The sequence below is a fragment of the Caloenas nicobarica genome, chromosome 5, assembly GCF_036013445.1.
Source record: "Caloenas nicobarica isolate bCalNic1 chromosome 5, bCalNic1.hap1, whole genome shotgun sequence".
Lineage (NCBI taxonomy): Eukaryota > Metazoa > Chordata > Aves > Columbiformes > Columbidae > Caloenas > Caloenas nicobarica.
This window is the reverse complement of record NC_088249.1, coordinates 66,616,615-66,641,094: the sequence shown is the minus strand read 5'-3', so window position 1 is coordinate 66,641,094 and position 24,480 is coordinate 66,616,615. Positions and strand designations below refer to the sequence as shown.

Genomic DNA, 24,480 nt, shown 5'->3' with positions numbered 1-24,480 from the left:
GCTGTGCGATTTACATCTGCTGTAAAGACTAATATTAAATATCCGCAAAACGGCGAGGAATTCCTCCAAAGAAAGTTTTGGAATAGCAGTAAAAATAATGCACTGGTGGACGAAATACAAATGTATGGAAGGCTGGTTATGATGGTGTCCTTTAGGCAAAATAGTTTTCTTCTGTGAGAAGCAGCAGTTTTGTAGAGTTGGAGGATCAAATGGCACAATGCACATTTTTTCAGGAAAGTTAGCTTATAAATGTACCACAATAAATCAAATATCCTCTAACGGTGCAATTTTAACCACTGGAATTCTTGTCTAAGTACGAAAGAGTCTTTAGAACATCAAGTTTACGTGTGTCTGACATCTCCGGTAGATGTTCTAGGAATACTGTGGAGACATGCGGTGAAAATTGCTGTTGGAAGCCTCGTTTCATGGGTTCCGCAATACAATGGTAGAAAATGCGTGATGCTTGCCAGTCAGCGACAAAGTCTTTCAGGTCTTGTCGAGATGGGAAAACTGGAAAACGTGTCACCTGTTGGATGCAAAACAACATCTGATCCCCAGAGGCCGAAGAAGGTGAAGTGAAATCACTGATACAGAGGAAGCTGTTAGGCCATTCCCAAAGGTCTGATTGATTCCCTAGTAGTTTAGTTTACCTTGTCTTTGGTCACAAGAGCTAGCTTGGCTTTTTGATTTTTTTTGCAGCTAATCATTTGGAGTCTTGCCAGTTTTGTGGGTTTTTTGTTTGGTTGGGGTTTTTTTGTGTGTGTGTGGTTTGTTTGGTTTGGTGTTTTTTTTTTTTTGGGGGGGGGATGTGCTTTTAATATGTATATAATATATATATATACATACAAACCTCTAGAGCCATTGGAGGTAAAGGGGTCTGTTCCAGACGCTGTTTTATTTAAAAAAACTAGCATAAATATAGTGAATTGCCTCTGGAGGTGCTTGCTGCTCTTCAGGCTCTATAGGAAGAACGTACACAACTAGTGCAGATTAGATGCCTCGCTTTGTATTAAGCTGCTATGGTTTGGTGACCATTACTGCCAGAACTCCATTCTATGGGAAGAAGATTGTTTTTGCTGAAATGTGTTTCTTGGTGTATAAGAGATGTTGCTAATTCCTACAGCTGCTGAAGGTGAGCTCTGCACATCCCAAATATGTCTTGTACAGATGCCAAAGGCGGTGACTTGGGCAGACGGCAGGGCCTCAGGACCTGTGAATCGTAGCGTTCTTCAGGTTAAAAGGGACATCATTTATTTATATATCATATATCAGGGTTATATAGCCTGACCTCATGCTCAATTCAGTAAATACTGAATTCAGGCCATTGCTCAGGGCTTTGTTCAGCTGAGTCCTGAAAACCTGCAGGAGCAAAGGTCCTGTGCGCTTTTTGGGCAGCATCTTCCAAAGCTTAATTATCTTTGTAGGGAAAAATTTGGTCAAGACCTCCCTTGTTTCATTATATTACCTGCTGGTTTCCCCACACTGGCTCAAGCCACAGGAGAACCAGGATTTTGCCCTCAGTGACAGACACAGGCTCTGGTAAAAAGCACATAAAGGTAAATGAAGTGTTGGTGTCTCCTTGGAGTGGCCCCATGCAGAATCTCGTCTGCAGGGCTCATTACTGAAATACAAGATTTTATTTCTCCTAAAAGACCGAATACTAAGATACCCGTTCTAATGGGTATCTTAAACTCGATGCAAGGAGAGCCAGCCACTGCCAAGAAATGTAATTAATTTTGCTTTTCTGTCCCTTCCTATTCATCTTTGAGATAATGAGGAGAACAGAACAAAGACATGGAAGTTTTTTATATTTTATATTGGCTGTCGTGCATGATCTCCCAGCTGAATGATGCTTTCTGAAATGCCCAAAAAAAGACCTGTATGTACAAAACCTAAAAAGGGAAAGGACTAGAGGAGGGTTCCTACATGGGTATGTCTGCTATCAAGATATTTTATTGGGGTGTGGTGTCTGCGATACAAAAACATTCTTGAAGAGATAAGGAGAATATAGGGCAGAGCTGCAGGAAAAACTAAAGCCTTAGGAAAGTTCCTTATTGTAGAATTCGTGTAAATTCGTCAGAGCTCCCTGAGCCAAATAAAAGAAGAGGTGGTGACTTGATGATAAAATGAGAAATTTTATAGCATAGAGTACTTCAGTTTGGGAGTGATAAAGAAATACTTAGCAGCTGAAATGTGAATCAATATCAGTTCAAGCTATGCAAAAGGTGCAAATTCTTAGTACCAAGGTAAATTAGCCCAAAGTTCAATATAGCAGGAGCAGTGATTGTCTGCTAAGCAAAATATCAAAATTCATTAATGACTTAATTTTCTAGAAGGTGATTCCTTGTAAACTGTAGCTATTGTTTGCTTTGACTCAGAAAGATATCAAGGCAGTCCTTTGGGCAGTATTATCATAGTTAGGTCACCTCCTGCATCATAGACCTTTTGGGATGAACATGAGTGCTTCTAAAACAATCATTTGGATAGAATGATAGATATGATAGAATGATAGATAGATAGAATGATAGATAGATAGATAGAATGATAACTTCTTTTAGCAAGAAAAGATGCATATGTTCTAACAAGTGAGTCTGAATTCCTCTCCAGGATCATCTTACAGTCAGTTATGAAAAAGGAACAAGACGAAGTAATAAATGCTGGAAGTTGCCCAAGCAAACGAAAAGGTGAATAAGATGCTGCCAATAAACTCAGGTTATGTCTTGATCGTTTTGAGGACCTCTCTATTTTATTCCTTCTTCTCCCCTCATCCAAGAGGAAGATCAGAAACGTGTGACTTCATTTGAAGCTGCAAATATTCCTGTCTTGAGCAAATATTCCAAAGTTATTGAAACAGTGGAATAAATAAAGGGAAAAGGCCTGCTGGAGTCTGATTCAGATTCTGAGTAGTTGGTTCATGTTTTGGGCTATGTCTTATAGACAACTTCTAATTCTCGAAGAAAACTTTTCTTCTGAGAGAACAACAACATCTCTTTAACAAAGGTAGTCACCACCCATAACTTCCATGAGGCAGAACATGTCGAGGCAGGGACAGACTAGAATAGATTCCTAAACTTTGTGTCATCAGATGCACGACTACAGGCAGAACGTGTGGATTTTTTTTTTTTTCTGAAAAGAAAAAAAGAGAGACTTTGCAGAATTACCAAAGTCATATCAGAGCAATAGGACTCATTGGGATTATCTTCTGTCCTAGTTTGTTCAAGGTTTTTGGGCTGGAGGAGCTGTAGCTGTGTTGTACTCCAGCCTGTTGTACCTGTCAGTGAAGAACTTCGCAGGAAAAACCCGGCCAGGAGCAGAAGGAGCTCAGACTTCATGTAATCTGGGAAGAAATTAGGATTGCCTTGGTCATGCCTCAGCCTTCAAAGACTATTTTAGGGGAGTAAAATTCCTATTCATGTTTTTGCAGCATAAATAAGACTCATGTTGGCTGTGACCATTTGCTGTAGAATCCACTGTCTTTGGGGACTTTGACTACCTGACGGATGGGCGTTTTAGTTTCAGAGTTAAAATGTGATGTAGCGTGATGTCTCCTTGATGAAAACAGATAGCAACTTTGCAAAAATTAGAAAATTAAACTTTGCAAAAGACATGAAAGCAAGTACCAAGTCGTCTTCAGCCATATAAATGAAAAATACGACTGACCTCCTTGTGGAGAGGATAGGATGTAGAAGTTGAAGGTCGATGCACACTTCTGAGTCAAAATGCATATGTTACCCTGCCAGAATATACCCCGTGGTATGTGTCTGAGGCAGGATGGTGTAGGAGGCAGATGGTGAAGGGCAGAGAATTGAATTATGGTCAAATAAGTGCAGGAGACAAGTTGTTGCAGGATCTGGGCCTCATACGTTGCAGAAGTTGGAAGGTGGCCCAAGACCTACAAGAAGGTCAGAAGAACTGAGGTGCTCTGTGTGTAGGCTGTGGAACCACCGTGGGTGTTTAATCCATGCTTATGCCACATTGTTCCTAATTGGTGTTGCACAAGCCGTGTATTTTAAAAAAACTTTGAAGCATGGTTACCTTTTGTAGAGTTTTTCTCTTGCGAATGCACAATTTCAGAGAACCAGAGCTTTCAGAAGTACATCTGCAATCGGTGGGTGCTCTGCACTGAACATAAAAAATGCTATAAAAATGCTGACTAGTCTGAAAAACCCGGCCTCAAATATATGACAGTGGGAAAACAAAATGGGTTTGTTACAGGCATTTAACAATTTTAGCTTGAATCATTCTGTGTCTTATTTAGTCTTTGTAACAATATCTAACGCTACCCAAGTGCTTGAGGGAGGGGCTTTTAACAGCTGTTAAATTTAGAATTTATAATTTTATTTAGATCAACTGAATCTAGATCTTAAAGCCACAGAAGTGCACCTGAGGTTCTGACTTCTGTGAAGTTGAAGGGTGTATCTCATAGAAATCGCAGGTTAAATAAGATACACAGAACAGAAAAGTACATGGTGAATGTTGGAGAGATTAATATCAGCCCTGTTTAAAAAGAATTTAGGATGTGTAACTACAGATGGTGTGTGGATGAGGAGGTCACATCAGAATTGCGATAGCAACTCGGGTCATGTTGTGTAGCATCTTCTGTGTTGGGGTTTTAGTAACTTACTCAGAAGAACAAAAAAATTATAGCATATAGTTCAGTGCCTTAATGCAACTGATTGTTCCATAGGAAGTTTTAGGCGAGAAAGTTCACAAGTGCTTATTACAGAACCTAATTTCACACTTCATTATAATTAACATGGCATCCATATTTTGTTTTTTATTGTTTACCCACAATATGACATCCAAACTAGGAGTGAAAGCAACATCTGCCACAACCCAAATGGAAGTATTTCATAGGTGGTTTTTCCTCTTTTACAAAAGATACAAAGATTGCTTTCACAGTGGAAAAAAACTCACGTGTTAGCTTACTAGTGATATCTGGATTGATGAAAATGAAAAAATGTTAATCAAGACTTTGAGTATCTGAGCAAACTAAACCCCTCAAGATAGTGAAAAAGGCTTCAACTGCAAACTTGACTCTGTGCCCTACAGAAAAAAAAAAAGGCTTGGTTTTGCTTTTGGTTTTTTGTCCCATTTCTGAAAACACATGATGTTCCTGAAAAGTAGCCGCATCTGAAATACAGGGTGGTGTCTCGTTTATTCAGAATATATTTTAAAAAAAAAAGAAAACCTGGTTCTCCTTCTGATTGACATGGTATTGTTTCATGTTCTTATCAAGCAAGTAATTACTGTTGTTTTGTTTTTTTCTTCAAAACAAGATTTTGCGTCTGCAAAAGTTAGTGTGTCTTGAAAAGACGGAGGAGCTGTTTCAGAATCTAGCCTTGCCCTGAATTATGGATTCCAAATTAAGTTTTGTGCCTCAGAGAAAATAATTTTAATGATTTCAGTTTCCTTGCTGTGTTTGGAAAGAGTTATAGTCACAGAAGAGAGATTCTTGGATGAAGGTCCGCGAAATCCATGAAGGAGCAAGGAGGTTTGTCTACAGGAATTGGGAGCAGATGGATGCAGGTCAGGTCCCTGCCAGATGTCGGAGCCACTTTAGGGCAGAACATCCTCCATGAACCCTCCACAAAGGTAAGGTGCTGTTCACCGCAGCTCCAGACCAGCCAGGGCAGGGCAGAGACACTCAGCTCTGTCTACACAGATAAGTGCAACTGGAATTGTAGATGCGTATCTCCAAGTTCACGCTTCTCAAACTCTCTGTGCTGTTGACACCTAACCTAAGAGACGGGTACAACCCATAGTTATCTGTCTTACATCTAAGTTCTCCTTCTGGGTGAGACTGTACAGCTCATAAAGTAGATGTTCTTCATCCAGCCTTGCCCAGGAGCCTCACTGGGTAGGTATTCTCACAGCACGTGTGACACGCTCCATGCAAAATTTAGTTTCTGTAGAAATCGTAGAATGGTAGAACCATAGAATAGTTCGGGTCGGAAGGGACCTTCAAAGATCACCTAGTCCAACACCCTGCAATGAGCATGGACATCTTCACCCAGATCAGGTTGCTCAGAGCCTGAAATGGTGGTCAGGAGAACCATGGGTGGCATCCTATATGACGAAATTACTCAGAACTTAGAGGATTTCTCTGGAACGAGAGATTTTCTAAGAAACAAGATACTTCAGTGTACTTTAGTAGTAGATTTTTTTTCATTTATTTTCTGGACCACTCTGTGCAGTGCCAGTGGATCAAGGGTACAATGCAAACATTTATGTGATACTGGAGAAAAAATGTTGGCTCAATAACTACCAGTTCAGCAGTCACGTACTGGCTTTCTGGAAAACTGGAAAACTATGTCAAGTGCCTGTGGAAGGAAAATCTTAGTCACAAAACCAGCTATGTAGAACAATAGCTCGGTGCACGTGTACGAGCTCCCAGATGCATACGACATGGATTTTGACAGGTGTGTGGGTAGTTGTTGCAGAACACCGAGTATGGTGTCAATTAACTGTGACTGATTTCTCAATGTTTTATCTGGGTGAGTACAACTGTGGCTTTCACTACCTACCTGGACTTTTCCATGTAATTCTGAAATTTGTTGGGTGACCTGGATAATGTAGACAGAGAGAGCTTCTGCTTTCAGATTGGGAAAGGACTTGCTTGAGGCTTTTTCATGTAGTGTAACATCAATTGGCATAACAGGACCCTCTGGATGGGACCTGATGCTCAATAAATTTAGATATAAAATACTGTGCACGCTGTTCATATGAAGGGCAAGTATCTCAGAGTTCCCAAATTGTCTAAGTAACAGCCGTGGTTTGATGGATACTGGCATCCACAATGTGTACTAACAGTGAAAATCGTGATTACTGACTGTGTGTATAGGCAGAGACATCCTGCATTTATTTATTTATTCACTCCAATATGTTCCTGGTTCTCCAGGTCTTTGTAGACCGGAATCTAAACCCAGATTTTTATCTGCTCCTCTCCAGGTAGCTGCTACATTTACAAGTCCAAACAAAGGGCAATGGGAAGTTTTCATGTATTTTCAGCCAGCTTTGGAGTAACTTGAAATTTTTTGCATGTATATATAGAAAACCCACGTATGCAGCAATTTGCAACAACTATTGCGTATTTTATTACAACCACTTCAAGTACTGAACATGATTTATGTAAGACTCCACATATTCCACGCCAGAACATGAACACATCATTATTGTCGACAGTCTTCATTTTTATTTAGAGCAAGATAAAGGGTTATGAAACGTAATATGACAGCACAGTGAAAATTATTCCTCTCCTTCTTTTATCACTGCCTTTTAATGCATACTAATAGTCACATTTCTCTTTTACCTAGGGTGGTGCAACCGTTGCTGCATGTCAGGAGCTTTTAAACGGTTGTTTTGGGCTTGACCGATTAATTTGCAAGATGCTGCTACACGATTTAATTAGAATTGCATAATTCACAATTCTCTGTCAGCCAGCAAGGCTGCCCACTCCATGCAGGGCTGAGGGCAAGGCAGGGATTTCAGCCGTCTCTATCCGACTGGTTGTTAGGCTACTGTTAACTCGCTGGGAAACACAAGGAAGAAAAACAAACAAACCAACCAAAACCTCAAAACTTCACATTTTTACTGTATTTGCATTCTGAGGCTTGTGCGGAGCGTGCTAAGAAAAAATAATGGTAAGCTGAGAAGCTTCATCATCACTTAGAGCACCAATATCCTGTAAACTCTATTCCAGCGTCCCTTAAGGACAAACTTTTAAAAATCAAGTTATTGTATGTAAATTAAAGGGTATTTTTCTCGTGATGCAGGGGCCTATCAGATCATCTCTGCTTTGATCAGCTCTTCCCTAAGTTTCCTGCATGCCATCTGCTCGGGAGGCAGGGAACGCAGCCAGTATTTCACCTCACCCTTGAGCAAGAACATAGTTTAGTTTTCTTATCTTTCTGTCTTCCCTGAAATCTGCAAACTCATTTTTTTTGGTGCTTCTCAGAACTGGGAGTTCATCACAACCACCGGGTTTCTTTGAATCACAGTATGTGGAATTATCTGTGAAACTCAGTGTCGCCAGAGATAGTTGAGACCTAGAACTTGTCGGGTTTTAGGCAGGGACTGGGCACTGTGGTTGCCAGTATTTGTGGTTATAAACAAAAATAAACATTTGGAGTAAGGTGGAAAACTTGTGATTAGGGACTTAGCTCAGTATTGCCTTATAAAGGCATAGGATGAAAACCTAATGAGGACAGACTATAACATACCTGCCTGCTGCTTGTAGCGTATTCAAAAGTACCCAGGGCTAGTAAATTTGGATTAAAAGAAAGCAAGAGAATCCTAAATCTGAAGTAGGACAATATTTCATGTATGTCAGCTTATTTTTTTCTGGGTCACTGGCGAAATTGATGTGACTTCATAGGAAACACGGCATTGCTTTCTCTTTGCTATTTATTACAGCTGAGGGCTCTTTCCTCTTTATTTCGCAGCAGGTCCTCTCTGAACAGCAGAGATATTTTTGTCTTCAGCTCTGCAAGACTAATATTTAAGTAAGGTTAGTTATATAAGCCATGATATTAAACACAATTTTAGAAATTCCTAATCTACAGCCAAAATTGATGTTAACGTTGTTGTTGTTGTTGTTGTTGTTGTTGTTGTCGTTGTCATTACTATTATTATTAATGATTATTATTCTCAACCCCCAAATCTTTTAATTACTGTTGTTGAGTTATGAATGAATTACTTGAACAAAGAGATGACTGAGTGACTGGAGTACACACAGAAAACTCTGAAAACAACTGTATGCAAAGTACTGTCAACGTCCAAGGTAAATTAACTGGAGACAGATGTTTTCTTAAGGTGTTCTTTCTTTGATTTGGTGGTATTTTGATCAACAATGCTTTTAGTTACGAAAACACATGAATTTAGCATGTCAGGGGCAGCATGGAAAATTTCAAGGACCAAGGACAACCTGAAGTTTGGGTAGTGATGAGACCATGAGGATGTACCTTGTGGGGAGACTGCAGACCCTGGAGCATTTTGCCGTTTTCACTGGGGTACAGTACGAGTTGGCTCCGTGACTTGAAGGCAGGAATTACAGCTTGATGAGAGATGTTAGCAAACATATTTAATAGCAGCTCTTGGCTCTCTGCTCAAGATGCTTTACAGCTTTGTATTTCGGCACTGTAGGACATGATGAAGCTCCGCTGTATGGCAAATGCAGGATTTCCTGCGGTTAATGACTGATTAAAGGATTACAGCAGGCTGACAGTGGCACCGTTTTCTAAGAAAGTCACTGAATATTTGTTGCAGAAGAGCTGCCCACAACCTTCCTTGGGTTTCTCTTCTGGATGACTCCCATATTGACTCCGTGGTGTGGGCACAAATTAACAGCTCACCTTACCCAGTTCCTAATGCTCTATTAAGGTGCTCAATTATTAGCCCTATCCATCATTTTGCCGTCTCATTTAACTGAATGATGATATTACTAAGTCTTTCTTTCTATTTATGCATATTTGTATTCACTGAAGCTAAGCAGCAGCTCTCACGGGTAACCAGACCTTCCAAAGGCAGCTCAGAAAAGCCAGGAAGGACCAGGGCTTTTATTTAAGGGTGTGTCGAAGTGTCTGATGTGAGCGTGGAAGAGGAGGGAGCTATGGAAGGGTGTGTTTGGGCAAGGGGAGCCAACCAGCCCTAGAAGCACAGGGAGTGGCTTGGAGTAGGATGGTATAACGGGTAGGCTGAGATGGTTCACCCTCTGCCTGGACATAGACCTGCCAGGCTTGGACTAGCAGATCTCCACACCGGCTGCACACCTGCTGGAACCAATGGCTCCACAGACTGGCTCCAATGGAAAGGAGACACAACCTGCTCCCACCTTTCCACGGCTTTTCACTTGGGAAGAGATCAGAACCCACAACGGCCATGGCCAAGGTCGGGAGCAATGGCTGGTGATCGACAGGAAGGTTTACGACGTCAGCAAGTTCGCCAAGCGACACCCCGGAGGCAGCCGAGTTATCAGCCACTACGCTGGGCAAGATGCTACGGTAAGATGTAGGAGGATGGTGGAGAGAGGTGGGTCTGTTGTCAGGGCAGGATGACGTGCTGGGACTCCGGTGGAGAGTCCTGGTGGTCTTTGGCACTCTGCTTGGTGAGATAATGCAGTGGATGTGCCTGTGCTGTTCGTAAAAACGCTCTTCTGGTTACCATCAAGGTCAGAGTTACCTGTTAGGCAAATTGTAAAGCTCTGTCTGGGCTCGTTACACCCTGTTGTAAGCAGTAATATCCACAGGCAAGTGGAGGAGAAAGGATCTTGAGCAAAAAGGCTATTTGAAAGGAGGGAGGAAGAAATAAAATACAGGAAAAATGAGAAAGCAGCAGTATGACATTTGGCTGCAGAAGAGGAGGGAAAATTCTACGAATAATCACTATTTGAAAGTAGGTTTTCCAGAGATTCCAGCAAAATTCTTTGATTTAGAGGTTTTCTCTAGAATAATTTGTTGCTTGTTGACAAAAATGATAAATTCGAAGCAGATCTCACAGACTATTTGCTGAAAGCAGATACTGCATTTCCGAATAGTCAGAAACACGAGCATTAGAAACGTGACCAGGATTAGGGCATGAGCTTGTGATGTGGGAGACGCCAATTGAATTCTTGTCATGACAAGACTTTTTGACTTCAAGGAAGTTGCTTAACCTGCCTAATTTCGCAGGTTTCAGCCTGTGAAATGGGGTAGCACTTCCTAACTCACGGCCCAAAATGGGTCAGATCAGTTATTTTTCTTGTTTCGTTCCTTTCACCCCACTGGAAACTGAGGGAGAAAAATACCTGGTGTTCTCAAATGAAGAAAAATGACCATTCTGAGTCTTGTTGGTTTTCTTCTCTAGCTTATTAACTGGCAGATACAGCCTTGATGTAAAGAGAGGCTTGTGTGTCCGTTATGTAGCATCTACATAATGTGATGTGAGGTTGCAAACAGATAATTGAAGACGGGACATTAATCCTGCCCACAATATCCTGGAGTTTCCATTACTGGGCTTTTATGAAATGAGTCAAGGAATACAGAGTTTATGGAATGATTTGTCCCCAAGCCGTGTCCTCCCAGGTTCTGCACCCACCAGTGTAAGGAATTCTGGATCAAGATTGCATTTAGATTATTGCGCTTTATAGACAATAAGGAGTTTTAACCACAGCGAATTTGGCTGGTATGAATGAGTTTAAAGAATGAGCTTTGATCTCAGTTGTCTTTATTGTTATTACAATAATATTACAATCTGGTTTTCCTCATTAAGCCTCATTATTACTTCTGTACATTTTCAACCTGCTTCCTCATAATTTCATTCTTGTGTTATGAAAAGAGTGAATATTTTTTCCGTCATTTTCTCAATGCTACTTACGACCTTTGAAAACTCTTTAACCCGCTACCTCTTTTCCAAGGCAGTCTTCTATCACGAAAGCTGTGCCAGAGCTCTGTCTTTTTTTTGCTATGTATAGTTATACTACATCCCTTTGAAGACAGAAGGACCAGAACTACATGCAGTAGTCAAGATTGCGGGTACGCTGTGGATTTATGTTGCATCATGATGACATTCTTCTGTCTTGCTCTCAATTTTTATTCTGCTAATCTTTATCATTTTTTCCCCCAAGTACTCTTGACTACTCTAGAGCTCATAATTATATAAATATGGTGAGAATTTTTTTCCTCTAGACTGCTTAATTATACCTTTATTATGAGAATTGCTTCCTCTGTGTGGATTACATTGTAAATATAGATGATATGCGTAGCAGAACGTTACACTGATGTCAAATATTGGAGGTTAGGTGCGTTGCAGATGGTGGTCATTAAAGTTAATCTCTTGTAAGGCGATAATCAGGGCCTAAGAGCAGGGAGGAGAAAGGCCAGGTTGCAGGACTGAGAGGCTTGCATTTCTGCGATAAAAATCTGCGATACTGATATGGTGGGTAGGAAATTCGGTTCAAAAGGATTCTGGCTCCTGTTTCTAAGCTGCAATATAGAGATTTACAACTTGACTCAGTTCTAGGGCTCCTGGCAAGAGGCAGCTACATAAAAATGTATAAAAAACTGTTGGATGAAGGGCACGGAATCATCATGGAAAGGTTTCCCCAGTTCTCTGTGTCTGAACAGAGACACTGATTTGTCACTGGGACAAAGGGCCACTAGATCCCTGTAGAAAGCTCATCTGTCCAAGAAGTCGCCTTGGCTCTGAGCTCCTCTAGACCAAAGTGCTCGGAGACAGACTGTGTCTGAACAGAGACTCCCGAGGAATGTCAAAATGCACAAGGCAAGTCCCCTGCCCTCTGCCAGGGACTTAATCCTCTCCAAATGTGTGCAGAATTTTTTTTTGTCATGATCACCCACCTTGATTTTCAAAGCCAAAATCAGCAAGTACCTCGCTGCTCAGACACTGAGGTTTTTGCTTTATCTGCTCTTTCTGAGACACAAAAGAGTATAGTCAGCCTCTTTACCTTTCCTCTGAAGAGCTCAATGAGGACATAAGCTAAAGGAGAGTCTTGGTTTTTCTGGAGTTTCATCCTTTACTCCAGAGTTGATATTTCGTTTTGAAACTGCTATTTTGAATGGTTCTTCGACAGGCTTGTTTGTGTCACTGGTGTTACCCAGTTCCCCAAAACGTCAATCAGACTGAAAATGTACAGGGAACTGTAAGAGATGCCCAGTTAGTCCTCCTGTGTATGGAGCTTCAGCATTTATTTCCCATGGCCCTAGTGTAATAAAGGCAGGATTTTAAAAACATAATCCTTTTCTCCAAAGCGTAGCAAAGAGAAGCCTCATTCATTGACATGTTTTGCTGCTCCTGGGTCCCATCCATAGGGCAGGGCTGCTGGCTGGAGCCTTCTAGGGAAGGACTGTGCTGAAACAAGCTGATGAAAGAGCACATTTGTCTCTGCAAAGAGTTTTTCATCAAACACTTTGATGTTTGTTACCTGCCTCGCCCAGGTACTTTTATGAAACCTAGTTTCTTGAAACCTCTCCAGCTTCCTTGGGCCAAGCTCCAGCTGATGACAAAGAACTACAGGAGGAACCAAGGGGTGCAAAAATCCAGAAGTCTCTGGATAAAGGAAAGTGGGTTATGTATTACATCAAAGACCTGTAAAAAGTAGTCTCTCAGCATCTGGTGTTTAGTCACACACCTTTTCTTACCCCATTCCTTCGTGTGTTTCTCAGGATGCCTTCATAGCATTTCACAATGATAAGTCCCTGGTGAAAAAATACTTGAAATCTCTGCTGATTGGGGAGTTGGCACCAGATCAACCCAGCTTTGAGTCTAACAAAAAAGTGAGTGTCCTAGAATCCAGCTGTGGGAATGGCTTGGGGTTCGGCATGGGAGGAGATGGATAATAAGAGACATAGCAGAAATAATTTTGGATCCAGCGTGCCTGACGTTGTGCCATAGGCTGGGTGGTGGGGAGGCAGCTGCTAGTACTCATGCATGGAAACATGCACTGTCCCAGAATCGCTACAGCCACACCTGGGTGTGAGGAATGAACCCCAGAGCCCCAAATCCTGCTCATTTCTTCCCACCGTGATGTCTCAGTTAGCAGAGCCTATTGGCGACTTGTTTTCCAGTGGCAAATCACCAAGATCTGTTATCTCATGCTCGTTTTTGCACAGAGACCCCTCTGATAGAATATTTCCACTGAGTTTCATGGCAACACTGGGGTTCCGGGGTCTGCTATGTTGCGTTTTCAAAGTAAACAGTCTATTAATGCTCACTTTCCCCACAGCAATCACTTTTAGAGGATTTTCGTGAGCTGCGCTGCACCATTGAGAAGATGGGGCTTCTGAGGCCAAATTACATCTTCTTCTTCCTGATTTTCCTTCACTTTCTGGTACTGGATGCTGCATCCTGGCTCATCGTCTGGTACTTTGGGATATCCCTGGTGCCTTTCCTGGTTGGCATTGTGTTCTTCACCGTCGCTCAGGTAAACTGCTGGCAGCTGTTTGACACTGCAGATACGTTTGGTTCTTCCAGATGGAGAGGATTAATTACATGTTCATACCCCAGTCATTGCTCTACTGCCTCTTCTTAGATCCTGTTATCTGGCTGAAGGCAACAAGCACGCTCCACATCATGATTTTTGTTGGCTCCAGCAAATCTAGTTTTGCTGACAAGCTCCTCCCTGGGGTTGGTGAGGTGTTGTGGAGCTGACAGTTTCACAAGATGGGATGAGCTGATCTAATCGCTTACCCCAGCAAAAGGCAGAATATTTCATTATCTACTCCACTTCTGGCTCCATGTTCCTTTTGTTCACTGTCTGATGGCTCTCGTGTGTTTCGGGTCCTTTATGAGTGAGTTACACTCACCAACCCTGAATAATTATCTGCTGGTTTAGTAAACTGAATCACAGAACAGCAAAATACGTGTCAGGGTCGATATAGGGAAGGAGGGAACAGGATTTTGTGGCCCTTAGGTGGGAGAAATCGGAGGGCGAGGGGAGGAAGAAAGCAAGAAGTTTTAGTAGCACTGAAACCTTAGGTTTGCTCAGACATCCATGGAACAAGCGCAAAGAAACTCATTTTAAAAATAATCTGTTCTATTTGCCTAATATCTCCAAAGCATATACCCCTCAAAGAGAGTCCTTGTATTCCCATGAGAATATGAAATGCAATGAAGCTATGGATTTGGAAATTCTTATGCTTTCTAGCTGGTTCCTTAGAAATTACGTATTGGTGGTGGGAGCAAATGCTGTAACAGTCAAATTAATTGTCATGATGCGTTACTGCTTTCCCTTTAGCTGCTACAATAACATCAATATCTGGCATGGAGTGGCTTTAGAGGACTGAAAGCAGGTTCTCAACATCGAGCACGTGGGACAGTGGGTAGTGGTTTTTCCCCAAACCAGAAGATGCACTCACACCATGAAGTTACAGAGACTTTTGAGGCGAATGGATGCAATGCTGCTGTGATTCTGATTCCTCAGTGGTCCTTTTGTCTTCCAGATCCAGATGGGCTGGTTCCAACATGATCTGGGGCACTGTTCTGTCTTCAGGAAGCCTCAATGGAATCGACTGCTGCAGATCGTTGTGATAACTGTTCTGAAGGTGATTGACTCATGGTGCGAATATTCTCTGGGGCTAATCTGACCTGTGTAATGAATGGGAGTGTCCCTACACAAAAATGATCAGGTGTAACACCTCTGCTATGAGGACAGGCTGAGAGGGTTGGGGTTGTTCAGCCTGGAGAAGAGAAGGCTCCGGGGAGACCTTATTGCAGCCTTTCTGTACTTAAAAGTGGCCGATAAGAAAGATGGGGATGGACTTTTTAGGAAGGCCTGTTGCGATAGGACAAGGGGTGGTGGTTTTGAACTAAAGGAGGGAGATTCAGGCTGGACACGAGGAAGAAATTTTTGACAATGAGAGCGGTGAGAGCCTGGCCCAGGTTGGCCAGAGAGGTGGTGGCTGAACCATCCCTGGAGACATCCCAGGCCAGGCTGGACGGGGCTCTGAGCAACCTGAGCTGGTGCAGATGTCCCTGCTCAGGGCAGGGGGGGCACTGGATGATTTCGAGGGTCTCTTCCAACCCAGACTATTCTGTGATTCTACCTTCAGGCAGTACCACCTGTGAGGGAAGCGTAAGTGCAACCACGGTGGCCAAATAGTGATGTAATCATTGCTCTTGTTCTGGTTCGAATCCCTGGTCTTCAACTTTTCCCGCAGGGAGCACCAGCCAGCTGGTGGAATCACCTGCACAACCAGCACCACGCCAAACCCAACTGCTTCCGCAAAGACCCCGACCTCAACATGCACCCTCTCCTGTTCAGCTTGGGAAAGCCACTCTCTGTGGAGGTGAGCATGGAGATGCCTGGAGAAGCAAAGGTTTTATTGACAGAAAGCTACAGAGTGAGGTAGAACAATAACCCAGATCGTGCCACTCCGCATAGAACTCACGATAATCCCCAAAGTGTTCTATTCTCTAACACAAGGTCTGCAAGTCTCACGTGCCGGTTGGTTATTATGGTGCTTAGGCGCCAGCTATTGAGAAGCAAAGTCTTAAAACCTGTGCTTAAGTGCTCTGTGTTGTTAGAAGAGCAGGGTAAGCACCTTGAAGGCAAGCCAAAGGGTGAGTCAGCCCGCTTGCAGGGGTGTTAGATGCTGTTAGTGACCCTATAGACAGCGAGTCAGACGTTCCCTCTTGGGCCTTTTGGCTGCGGGACCTGTTTGGCACTTAAATCCCTCGGGACCAGCATAGCTGCTATGCACAAAACACAAGCGTAGCAAATTATTTCTTAACGACAAATGTCGTGGCTTTCATAAAAATAAAAACCGTGAACAGACCCTCCCTGATGACTTCTGCTATCGTTAGGATAAATAAGACCTCTTTTGGTCTGTCTTTCCCTGGCATTTTGTTCCTGGGGTGATGAAATGGCATCTTTGTTAGATAACCAGCCCCTCTCTTTTAACTGGTAATAAACACAGAAATTACAGCTCTCCAAGGCATGTGGAAAATTCCAGCTCTGCTGTCTCAGAAAGACACCTGTGAAGATAGTTTATACAAAATACTTATTCATATTAAACTGTTAGCTGCAACTGGGAAGGATTTTGTCAGTGGTCTTCTGAAAGATTATACATATTATATATTAACATGAGCATCTAGAGTGAGCTGGCTGTGATATATTGGGTTTGATAGAAGTGAAAATGTAGGAAATGAGTTCTCATGTCCTCCTATTTTTTAACAGAAAAGAGTCAGGGACGCTGGGGCTGGGCAAAATGGATTTCAGTGGTTTCATTTAGTTCAGTTCATTTTTTGTTGTTGTTTCAATTTTGATCCAATGAAGATATCTTTGAGATGTTAAAGGGGTTTTTTTCTCAGTAATAGGAGAGCTCTGGAAATACTTCACTTTACCTCCTTATTATCTTGTCCTTTGAAGAATCATGAGTACAAAATTTGCAGATTATACTAAGAACTCTCTTGTGCAAATAGTGAACAAATACACTGTGAAGAAATAAATGTATTGTTCTTTTTGTGAATATTTAATCTCTTTGTTGTTTCATGCACTTGAAGGCAAAATATTCAGGGAAAAAAATGATAGATGTCTTCATAGTATATTTACTACTTGGATCTTGCAGTCATTTTAGGATAACATCCAAATGCTTGTGTCATTTCTGACCACTGTCTCCTCTATTACGCAAAGATTTGGGATGTTTGCATCATATCTCATCTGATAAAGGAATTCAGGTGTAGCACTCAGACCAAACACATCCTGGATTCATCAGCCATCAAGTTTAGAGACATTAAGAGGTAGTTCTTGATGTGCTCATTAGGCAGGAATAAGAAACATCTTATGAAGGGTCTCAGATCTCCCACTGGCTCATTACGACGTCTTCTCATTTTTCAGCTTGGAAAAAAGAAGAAGAAATTCATGCCTTACAATTATCAGCATAAATATTTCTTCTGTGAGTATCCCCGTTTCCTCGCAGCGCTGTAGGATCTTCACTTAAAAATCATGAGCGCATCTCCGCCCCAAAATAAAGGTTTTGTAGATACTCCCGTTCAAGTCACGGCTTCAGGAAGGTTCCTTCATGTTAAAGAAGGTTCACGCGAGCAGGGTTTGTCCCTTGTTGCTTCTGTTAGGATTATGTGATGTTGGGTTAGATGGGGCGAACCAAGTGTGAGCAGGAAAGGGATGGGAAAGAAATGAAGAAGGGGTGAGGTGAAAAGAAGAGGAGATTATGTGGACACATGAAAAGTTAGTGTAAATGGAATACAGCAATTTTTCTATTCCACTGTAAAAAAGAATCTTTTAGGGGAACTGTCATGTCCCCTTCCCCCAGTATTCTGTAAGATTTACAATGCAGTGAAGTTATGAATGTCTTTGTTTTCATTTTTTCAGTATTGGCCCCACTCGCACTGATACCCTTCTTCCAGCTGTCTATATTCTACTTTGCAATCAAGAGGAAAAAGTGGTTGGTAAGCATCACTTTCATTGACTAGACTTTCAAAACATGTCCTCACTCCGTGGCTTTATTTACCTTCACCTCAGGTGACTGTGGAATTTAAGATAGAAAAAGCTGATTCTAGGCTTGCTGCAGCAGGAATGCAATCAATGGGTCCAGGGTGAATTTCTTTGGAAGAGGCTTTTTATCCTCTTAGCAGCTGAATATTAATAAAAATTAATAGAAAACTATCAGACCTAGATATAGAAGACGGGAGGGCTGCTTGCTGGTCTTTTAGTTACTGATAGTAAAGTGAGCACTGTGGGAATATTTCAGAGATAACACTCGACTTGGGGCAGGATGATGGTGTGGAGCTTTCTCTTCATAAATAAGAGATCAATAAATAAGAACGTTTTTTTATGCTGCAGTTCAAGCAAAGGGAAGCAGAGCAGGTTCATTAACAAAGGCTGATTGTTATTTATTGCTTTTTTTTTTTCCAGGAACTGGTTTTGACAGTTTTGTTCAACATCCGAGTCTGTCTCATGTATGTTCCTTTAATGGGATTTAACAATTTCATGGTGTACTACTGGCTGGCCAGGTAACGCACAGCACACCCAGAGTCCCCAGGACTAAGATTTGTAAACAACATTGAGCTTTGACGGGAATAAATGAAAACTGGTCGTACTCGCTAGTTTTCTCAGAAATAAGCAGTCAGTCAAAAAGGAGGAGTATAATTTTGGGGAGTGGTGGTGGTTGTTCAGGGACATTCACAGCTACAAACTTAGTAGTTCTCAAAAGAAACTCCAAAAGTTATGAGGTAAAGGAATGGAACAGAAAATCCTGAATTATGTAAAAATGCTCTTTTACTTGAGATTCAGTGAAGTGTTTTAATGGCAAATCTGGGTGGGATTAGAGATACGAGAAGTGATTTTCTGTTTATCTGCCCAGGTACCTAGAGAGTAACTGGTTTATTTGGGTGACACAGATGAATCACATTCCAATGGACATTGATTATGATAAGAACCAAGACTGGGTATCTACACAGGTGAGAATCTTCTTTCTTCTGGAAGAGTGGGTTTCCTGTTCTGAATTATAGGACAAAGACGACCTTGTTCTTCTCTTAGCTTTAATGCCATGTTAATGAGGTTTATCCTTGCCGTTCATTAAAAAGGTATGCTATCCAGTAGTAGTCCAAACATTTAAAACTTTAGTTGGAAAATGGGATATCTAGATTTAAAAAAAAGTCATTTTTTCACTGAAGAGTTTTGATGTGTTTTTCACACCACTTTTCCCTTCGCAGTATGAAAAAATACTGAGGGCTTAACAGTCAATCTCCTCTTTATGCCAGCTAAAGAGAAGCAAAGTGGGACTGGATACCTTTATTTTTTTACCCTATAGGTTGCAGGTTTACCGCAGATAAGATAAAACTGACAAAAGTTAGGTCTGATAAAAATGAGTCTATAAATACAATTTTACTCACATCTATACGGCCTCTGGCAGTATAATCCCACATTGTAGATTCTAAGCATATTTCTGTACATTAAGGGAAAAAGACCCAGCCCGATATTCATCTGACCAGAGCTGGATTTCTGCATCTGAACACCTGCTACATTCATGGCAGAGAAAAACCTATTTCTAGAGCATGATTCATCTTACTCTAAAAAAGACATTTAAAGCAGGTCAGATGAATGGCATCGTAAAAATGTCTATTTTTCTCCACTGACTCTGAAGTGATGAGCGCAGATGCAGATTTCAAACCAAAGGCATCTAAGTTAGGTGAGATGAAGCCCATGGACACAAATATTTGTCACCGTATTTTGCATCTGACTCCACTTGTACTGGTTGGAGGATACCAGAAGAATGTTTTTTTGGGTTTTTTTGGGGCATCTTTTCTTTCAATCCAAGTTAAAGATGTGAGGAAAATCTCTTCAGAGAATCCCAGTTGCGGATATGTGCATGCCAGAGAAGAAATTGTTCTTTCTGAGTGAAGAACTCACTAAATTAACTTATATAACCCATTTCAATCTAGACTTTGTTTAATTATTCAGGGCAATGATGGCTGTAATTCCTGACACTAAACTGTCTTTTATGCTGTATGCGTGTGGGTAATAATTGCTGGGGTTCAATTATCAGACTTCCAGAAAAATAGAGGCTAAATCATGTGTTTCTTTGGTCCTTTTTTCCCCCCTCTCTCAGCTCCACGCAACGTGCAACGTGAACCAATCTTTGTTCAATGACTGGTTCACCGGGCACCTGAACTTCCAAATTGAGCACCAGTGAGTATGATTATGGGGAGAAGAGTGGGAATAACACGGGGCTCTTAAAAGTGAGAAAGACCATGTGGTTTCCCATGAAACCATCTCAGGAGACCCTTTGTTCTTGGGGAGGGCAGGGAAATATTTTGGTGCTACCAAAGTCTTACAATAAGTCTCTCATTCAACTCTGCAGCCTTTTCCCCACGATGCCTCGACATAACTACTGGAAAGCAGCTCCTCTGGTGAAATCCCTTTGCGATAAGCATGGCATTGAGTATAAAAGCAAAACTTTACTGACAGCCTTTGTAGATATTTTGCAGTAAGTATCAATTAACAATATAGTTTTGCATTGTAATAACACGTGAGGGACATAGGCAGCCATTTCAAATCAAGATCCATGGAGAGATCAAACATAGACTTCATTTACATTTTTCTAAAGGTACTTTTAAATTTAAAAAATTTTCCATTTCAAAGATTTTTTTTTTCCTTCCTTAAATCATCTCAACTCATTCCCTGTAGTCGGGCTTTCCTATGAGATGTCCATGCAGTTCTTAATCAATTTTTTCCGTTTACTTGTTTTTACATCTAAACTACAGTTTGCTTCCCACGAATCTGCACATTGTCTCCCCATAAGTGATTGTTTTAACTTTCCGTTCTTGCAGTTCACTGAAGGATTCTGGGGAGCACTGGCTTGAAGCATATCTGCATGGGTAGGCACTGGCAACTCTCCAAGGGAACCTCTTCACCAGACAGCTGCTGCAAAGAGTCAGCACAGACCATCCACTTCTGGGTGTCTTCTGGCATAGAAAGTCAGGAGCTGGGCAAAGCTCCTTTCAGTAAGAATGGGTGGGAAAGTGGCTTAAAGAATACATTTTTTTTTTCTTGTTCCCAACCATGAACCTCTATTTTTCCTGCTTTCAAACTCAGAATTTAGAGCCACGATGAACTAGACCTTTAAATCGGGGAGAAGTAGCCCTTGAATCAGCTCAATCATTTCATTTTGTCGGAGGCAGAAGCTCATTGCTTACGGGAAAAGTCTATGAAGAACTTCCTTGCAGAGTCATGGAATCATAGGCTGGTGTGGGTTGGAAGGGACCTTAAAGGTCATCTAGTTCAACTCCCTGCCACGAGCAGGGACATCTTCACCCAGATCACATGGCTCAAAGTCCCATTCAACCTGGCCTTGAACACTTCCATGGATGAAGCATTTACAACTTCTCCGGGGAACCAGTTCTAGCATTTCACCACCTTCATAGTAAAGAATTTCTTCCTTATGTCTAATCTAAATCTACCCTCATTCAGTTTAAAACTGTTGCCTGTTGTCCTGTCACTACAAGCACAGGTAAAATGTCTCCATATTTCTTGTAGCCATCTTTCAGTATTGAAAGGCTCCAGTACGATCTCCTTCTTGGTGTTTTTGGCTCGGTGGATCAGTGAAAATGGGATAGGACAAAGCAAACTAAAGGAAGTCAGGACACATTAGGACAGGGAGGATCTTTAAGAGATATTTCAGAACAGAAAAAATAAGTACGTGAAGAACAAGATGGCCTGGGACGTGTCCCCATCACTATCGTACAAGTACGTGCGCTGTTCATGGATTGCAGAGGGAGGCAGGTAACTAGATGCTACGTATCGTACCTGTAATAGCTGGTTTGAATACAGTCCAGAGAGTCTGTGTAGCATGTATTATTTATATGCATTAATCTATTTATGTGTTTCAACTGAGTGGTGTCTGTGCTGTCTGATTCACTTTCTGATATAGACCAGCTATGAATAAGACTAAGAAGCCTAGGCACTGAGGAAGGATATTTAGGGTACTCTAGCTTTTATTGGGTTTTTTATATGTTAATATTTATCTAAATGCTTACTTCCCAGTGATTCCAGGGACCTGTGGGCATTCCATATTGGTTGTTAGGCAACTAAGTACATTTGTGGCTCTGTTCCTATATCCAGAAAAGGAAATAAATCATACCTAAATCTATCATCCCACAGGGGCCTCTTTGGGCCTTGCAAACTTTTCTTCTCTTTCAGCATCCCTAAGAACCAGCTCCTTTCCTGGAACTCTTTCTCACCAGTTTTGTACCTGGAATTTAGCTGTTTGGCTCCCAAGAAGGACCTAATCCCCCTCTGCTTATGGTCAAGGACAGTTTCTGCCAGTGGAAAGTCTAATGACCACCTGTATAGAGACACAGGAGCTCTCCAAGAACTCTATAGGGTTTCGAGAGAGCCAACAAAATGAAGAAGCTAGGAGGAGGCCTAGAGTAGGATATTTTCAAAAAAAGTGCTTTAAACCATATGGGAAAGGTAAACTGTAAATGAGGAGACATGAACATTGAATAACAGACAAACAGAATAGAGAATGTGTGAAAGAACAAAGAGATGTGTGGGTATCAATTAACAGCAGGAAAAAAGAGAAGGGGGAAAAAAAGCTGAGTGGTGATAACGTGGTTATTTGGAGAAGCTAGAATACAGGAGAAAACAAGAAATATCAATAAATATCAATAAAGCTTCTTGTCATGATTTTTAGATTGAAAGTCAATACCTGTATTAGAAAGAGTGTATGACCTCCAATTAATCTTACTGATTTTGCAAAGGAATGATGATTCAATGATGACATTTTCTAATATCATTTATAGCTACTATAGTCCATTATGAGACAGTTGAGCCATACTGGCAAAACTTGTACTATATTCACCTAACTGACCTAAAACCATGAAGGCAGCATTAATGGCAAATAAGTAGATAATTTGCCTATAAAAGCAAAGACCACGTGGAAGAAAAGTGGTTCTTCTCCTCTGCCATCCGCATCCAGAACACTATGCCCCAGCTTGCAGGACAAACCACCCAAAGGAGGAAAACGTGAAAGGTTTTGAAGTGAGATACCACTGTGAACAGCATGACCCATGAACGACATGACCCATCTGCAACCCACTGATGAGCAACTTCCATGTTTTATAAGCTACAGACAACAGCATTCTTCTAGATAACGAATTATATCAAGCCCAATGCACAAAGCAGGAGGAGTTTGGACTTTTTATTTTTGCCTTTGTTTTTTTAAGAACATCCCTCTTTAATCTTTTTATTCGTACTTTATGTGTAAGTGCAGATACTAATAACACTGTTCTAGTTATTTCCTAATAATAACTGACAGATGTCATTGAAAAGGATCCTGATTAAACAAGTAGTTATTGAAAAACGCTTTGAATGTAATTTGAAAATCCCTTCTAACTAGTACCTAAAATAATTCTGTGTTCCCAAATCCAAGGTTGATTGGAATGGCAATATCCACAATTATGTGCAACAGTAATAACATTTTAGAAGTATTTAAGCGTCTTAAGCTGAATGCAGGGATTTCTCTATATGCTCTATTTGGTAATATGAGACATTTTTTAGTGGATATCTCAGGGAAGGTAATATAAATATTAAGGATTCCTATTTTTTTACTGGTGAGACTTGAAACCTGTGCTGATTATATCCTGGCCCCGCTGAAATCCTCTAAATACAAGACTGACACAAAACGGTCCTTTCTGCATAAATCAAACTGATTACTTGTTGCGTTCTACTAATTTGAATGTACTAATTTATCGAATCTTTTTGCAACTTCATTTTAATTAAAAGGTTTCTAACTCTCTAATTGGTTCGACAGGCTCCTCTGTGTGAACATTCATTTCTTTATCTATTTCATAAAGGTTATTAACAATTAATCTGCTTCTAACACTGTTCAAACTCCAAGGGTTCGGGGTAACACCTGGTGAGAAGTTGGCAAACCACTTCATTTTGCGTTTGCACTAATACTGAGGTCTCTAATAACCTGATCTTAATGAGTAATAATTGGAAATTGCCCCAACTGTAACACTGGCATAGGAGGAGAATAAAACGTGCCCAGTGAAAGCTTGTTCAACAGAAAACATACATGGCAGAGACTAAGAACATTGAAATACAGGCTTTGTACTTAAACAGTCCTCTGGAGACTGTAAACTTATTCATCATGTTTTTCAAAACCATAATGTTCCCTGAAATATAATACATACAATCTAGACTACTTGGAAGAAACAAGGAAATAAAGGAAATACTTTGCGGAATCCTGCTTGTTTCAGGAGTTTATACTTTCTGTTAGTAGTGGGGTTTTTTTTTTCTTTTACAGGTAGAAAAAAAGAGCAAAATAAATGTGGTAAAGTCACTGACAGTCATTTGGAATAGAACTCTGCTCACTTAAATATATCAATAGTGTGTCAGACATAGTAATGCAGCATGCTTTTTATTCTGCAGTAATCCTATGCCCAGCTTCTCACAGGCACTCAATGTTTAATTCTAATTGAAATAATGGAAACTAAACCCCTTGATCTTGTCCAGCT

General features: G+C 41.1%; 1 protein-coding gene across 1 annotated transcript; it reads left to right on the top strand.

Moving 5' to 3' along the window:
* Positions 1–9,775: 9,775 nt before the first annotated feature.
* LOC135989952 (acyl-CoA (8-3)-desaturase-like) lies at positions 9,776–23,154 on the top strand. Its single transcript, XM_065637107.1, has 12 exons — positions 9,776–10,001; positions 13,161–13,271; positions 13,721–13,918; positions 14,937–15,038; positions 15,654–15,782; positions 17,333–17,390; positions 17,828–17,904; positions 18,371–18,468; positions 18,819–18,915; positions 20,067–20,146; positions 20,319–20,444; positions 20,788–23,154. Exons 1-12 carry the CDS (start codon positions 9,783–9,785, stop codon positions 20,837–20,839), a joined length of 1,347 nt encoding a protein of 448 aa, XP_065493179.1. The 5' UTR covers positions 9,776–9,782; the 3' UTR covers positions 20,840–23,154.
* Positions 23,155–24,480: the final 1,326 nt, after the last annotated feature.

Excerpts from the sequence above, each read along its gene's own strand:
- LOC135989952 (XM_065637107.1), top strand. The coding sequence starts at position 9,783 with ATGGCTCCACAGACTGGCTCCAATGGAAAGGAGACACAACCTGCTCCC. Across the intron at positions 13,272-13,720 it reads GCTTTGAGTCTAACAAAAAA|CAATCACTTTTAGAGGATTT; the intron begins GTGAGTGTCCTA and ends CTTTCCCCACAG. Across the intron at positions 20,147-20,318 it reads AACTTCCAAATTGAGCACCA|CCTTTTCCCCACGATGCCTC; the intron begins GTGAGTATGATT and ends TCAACTCTGCAG.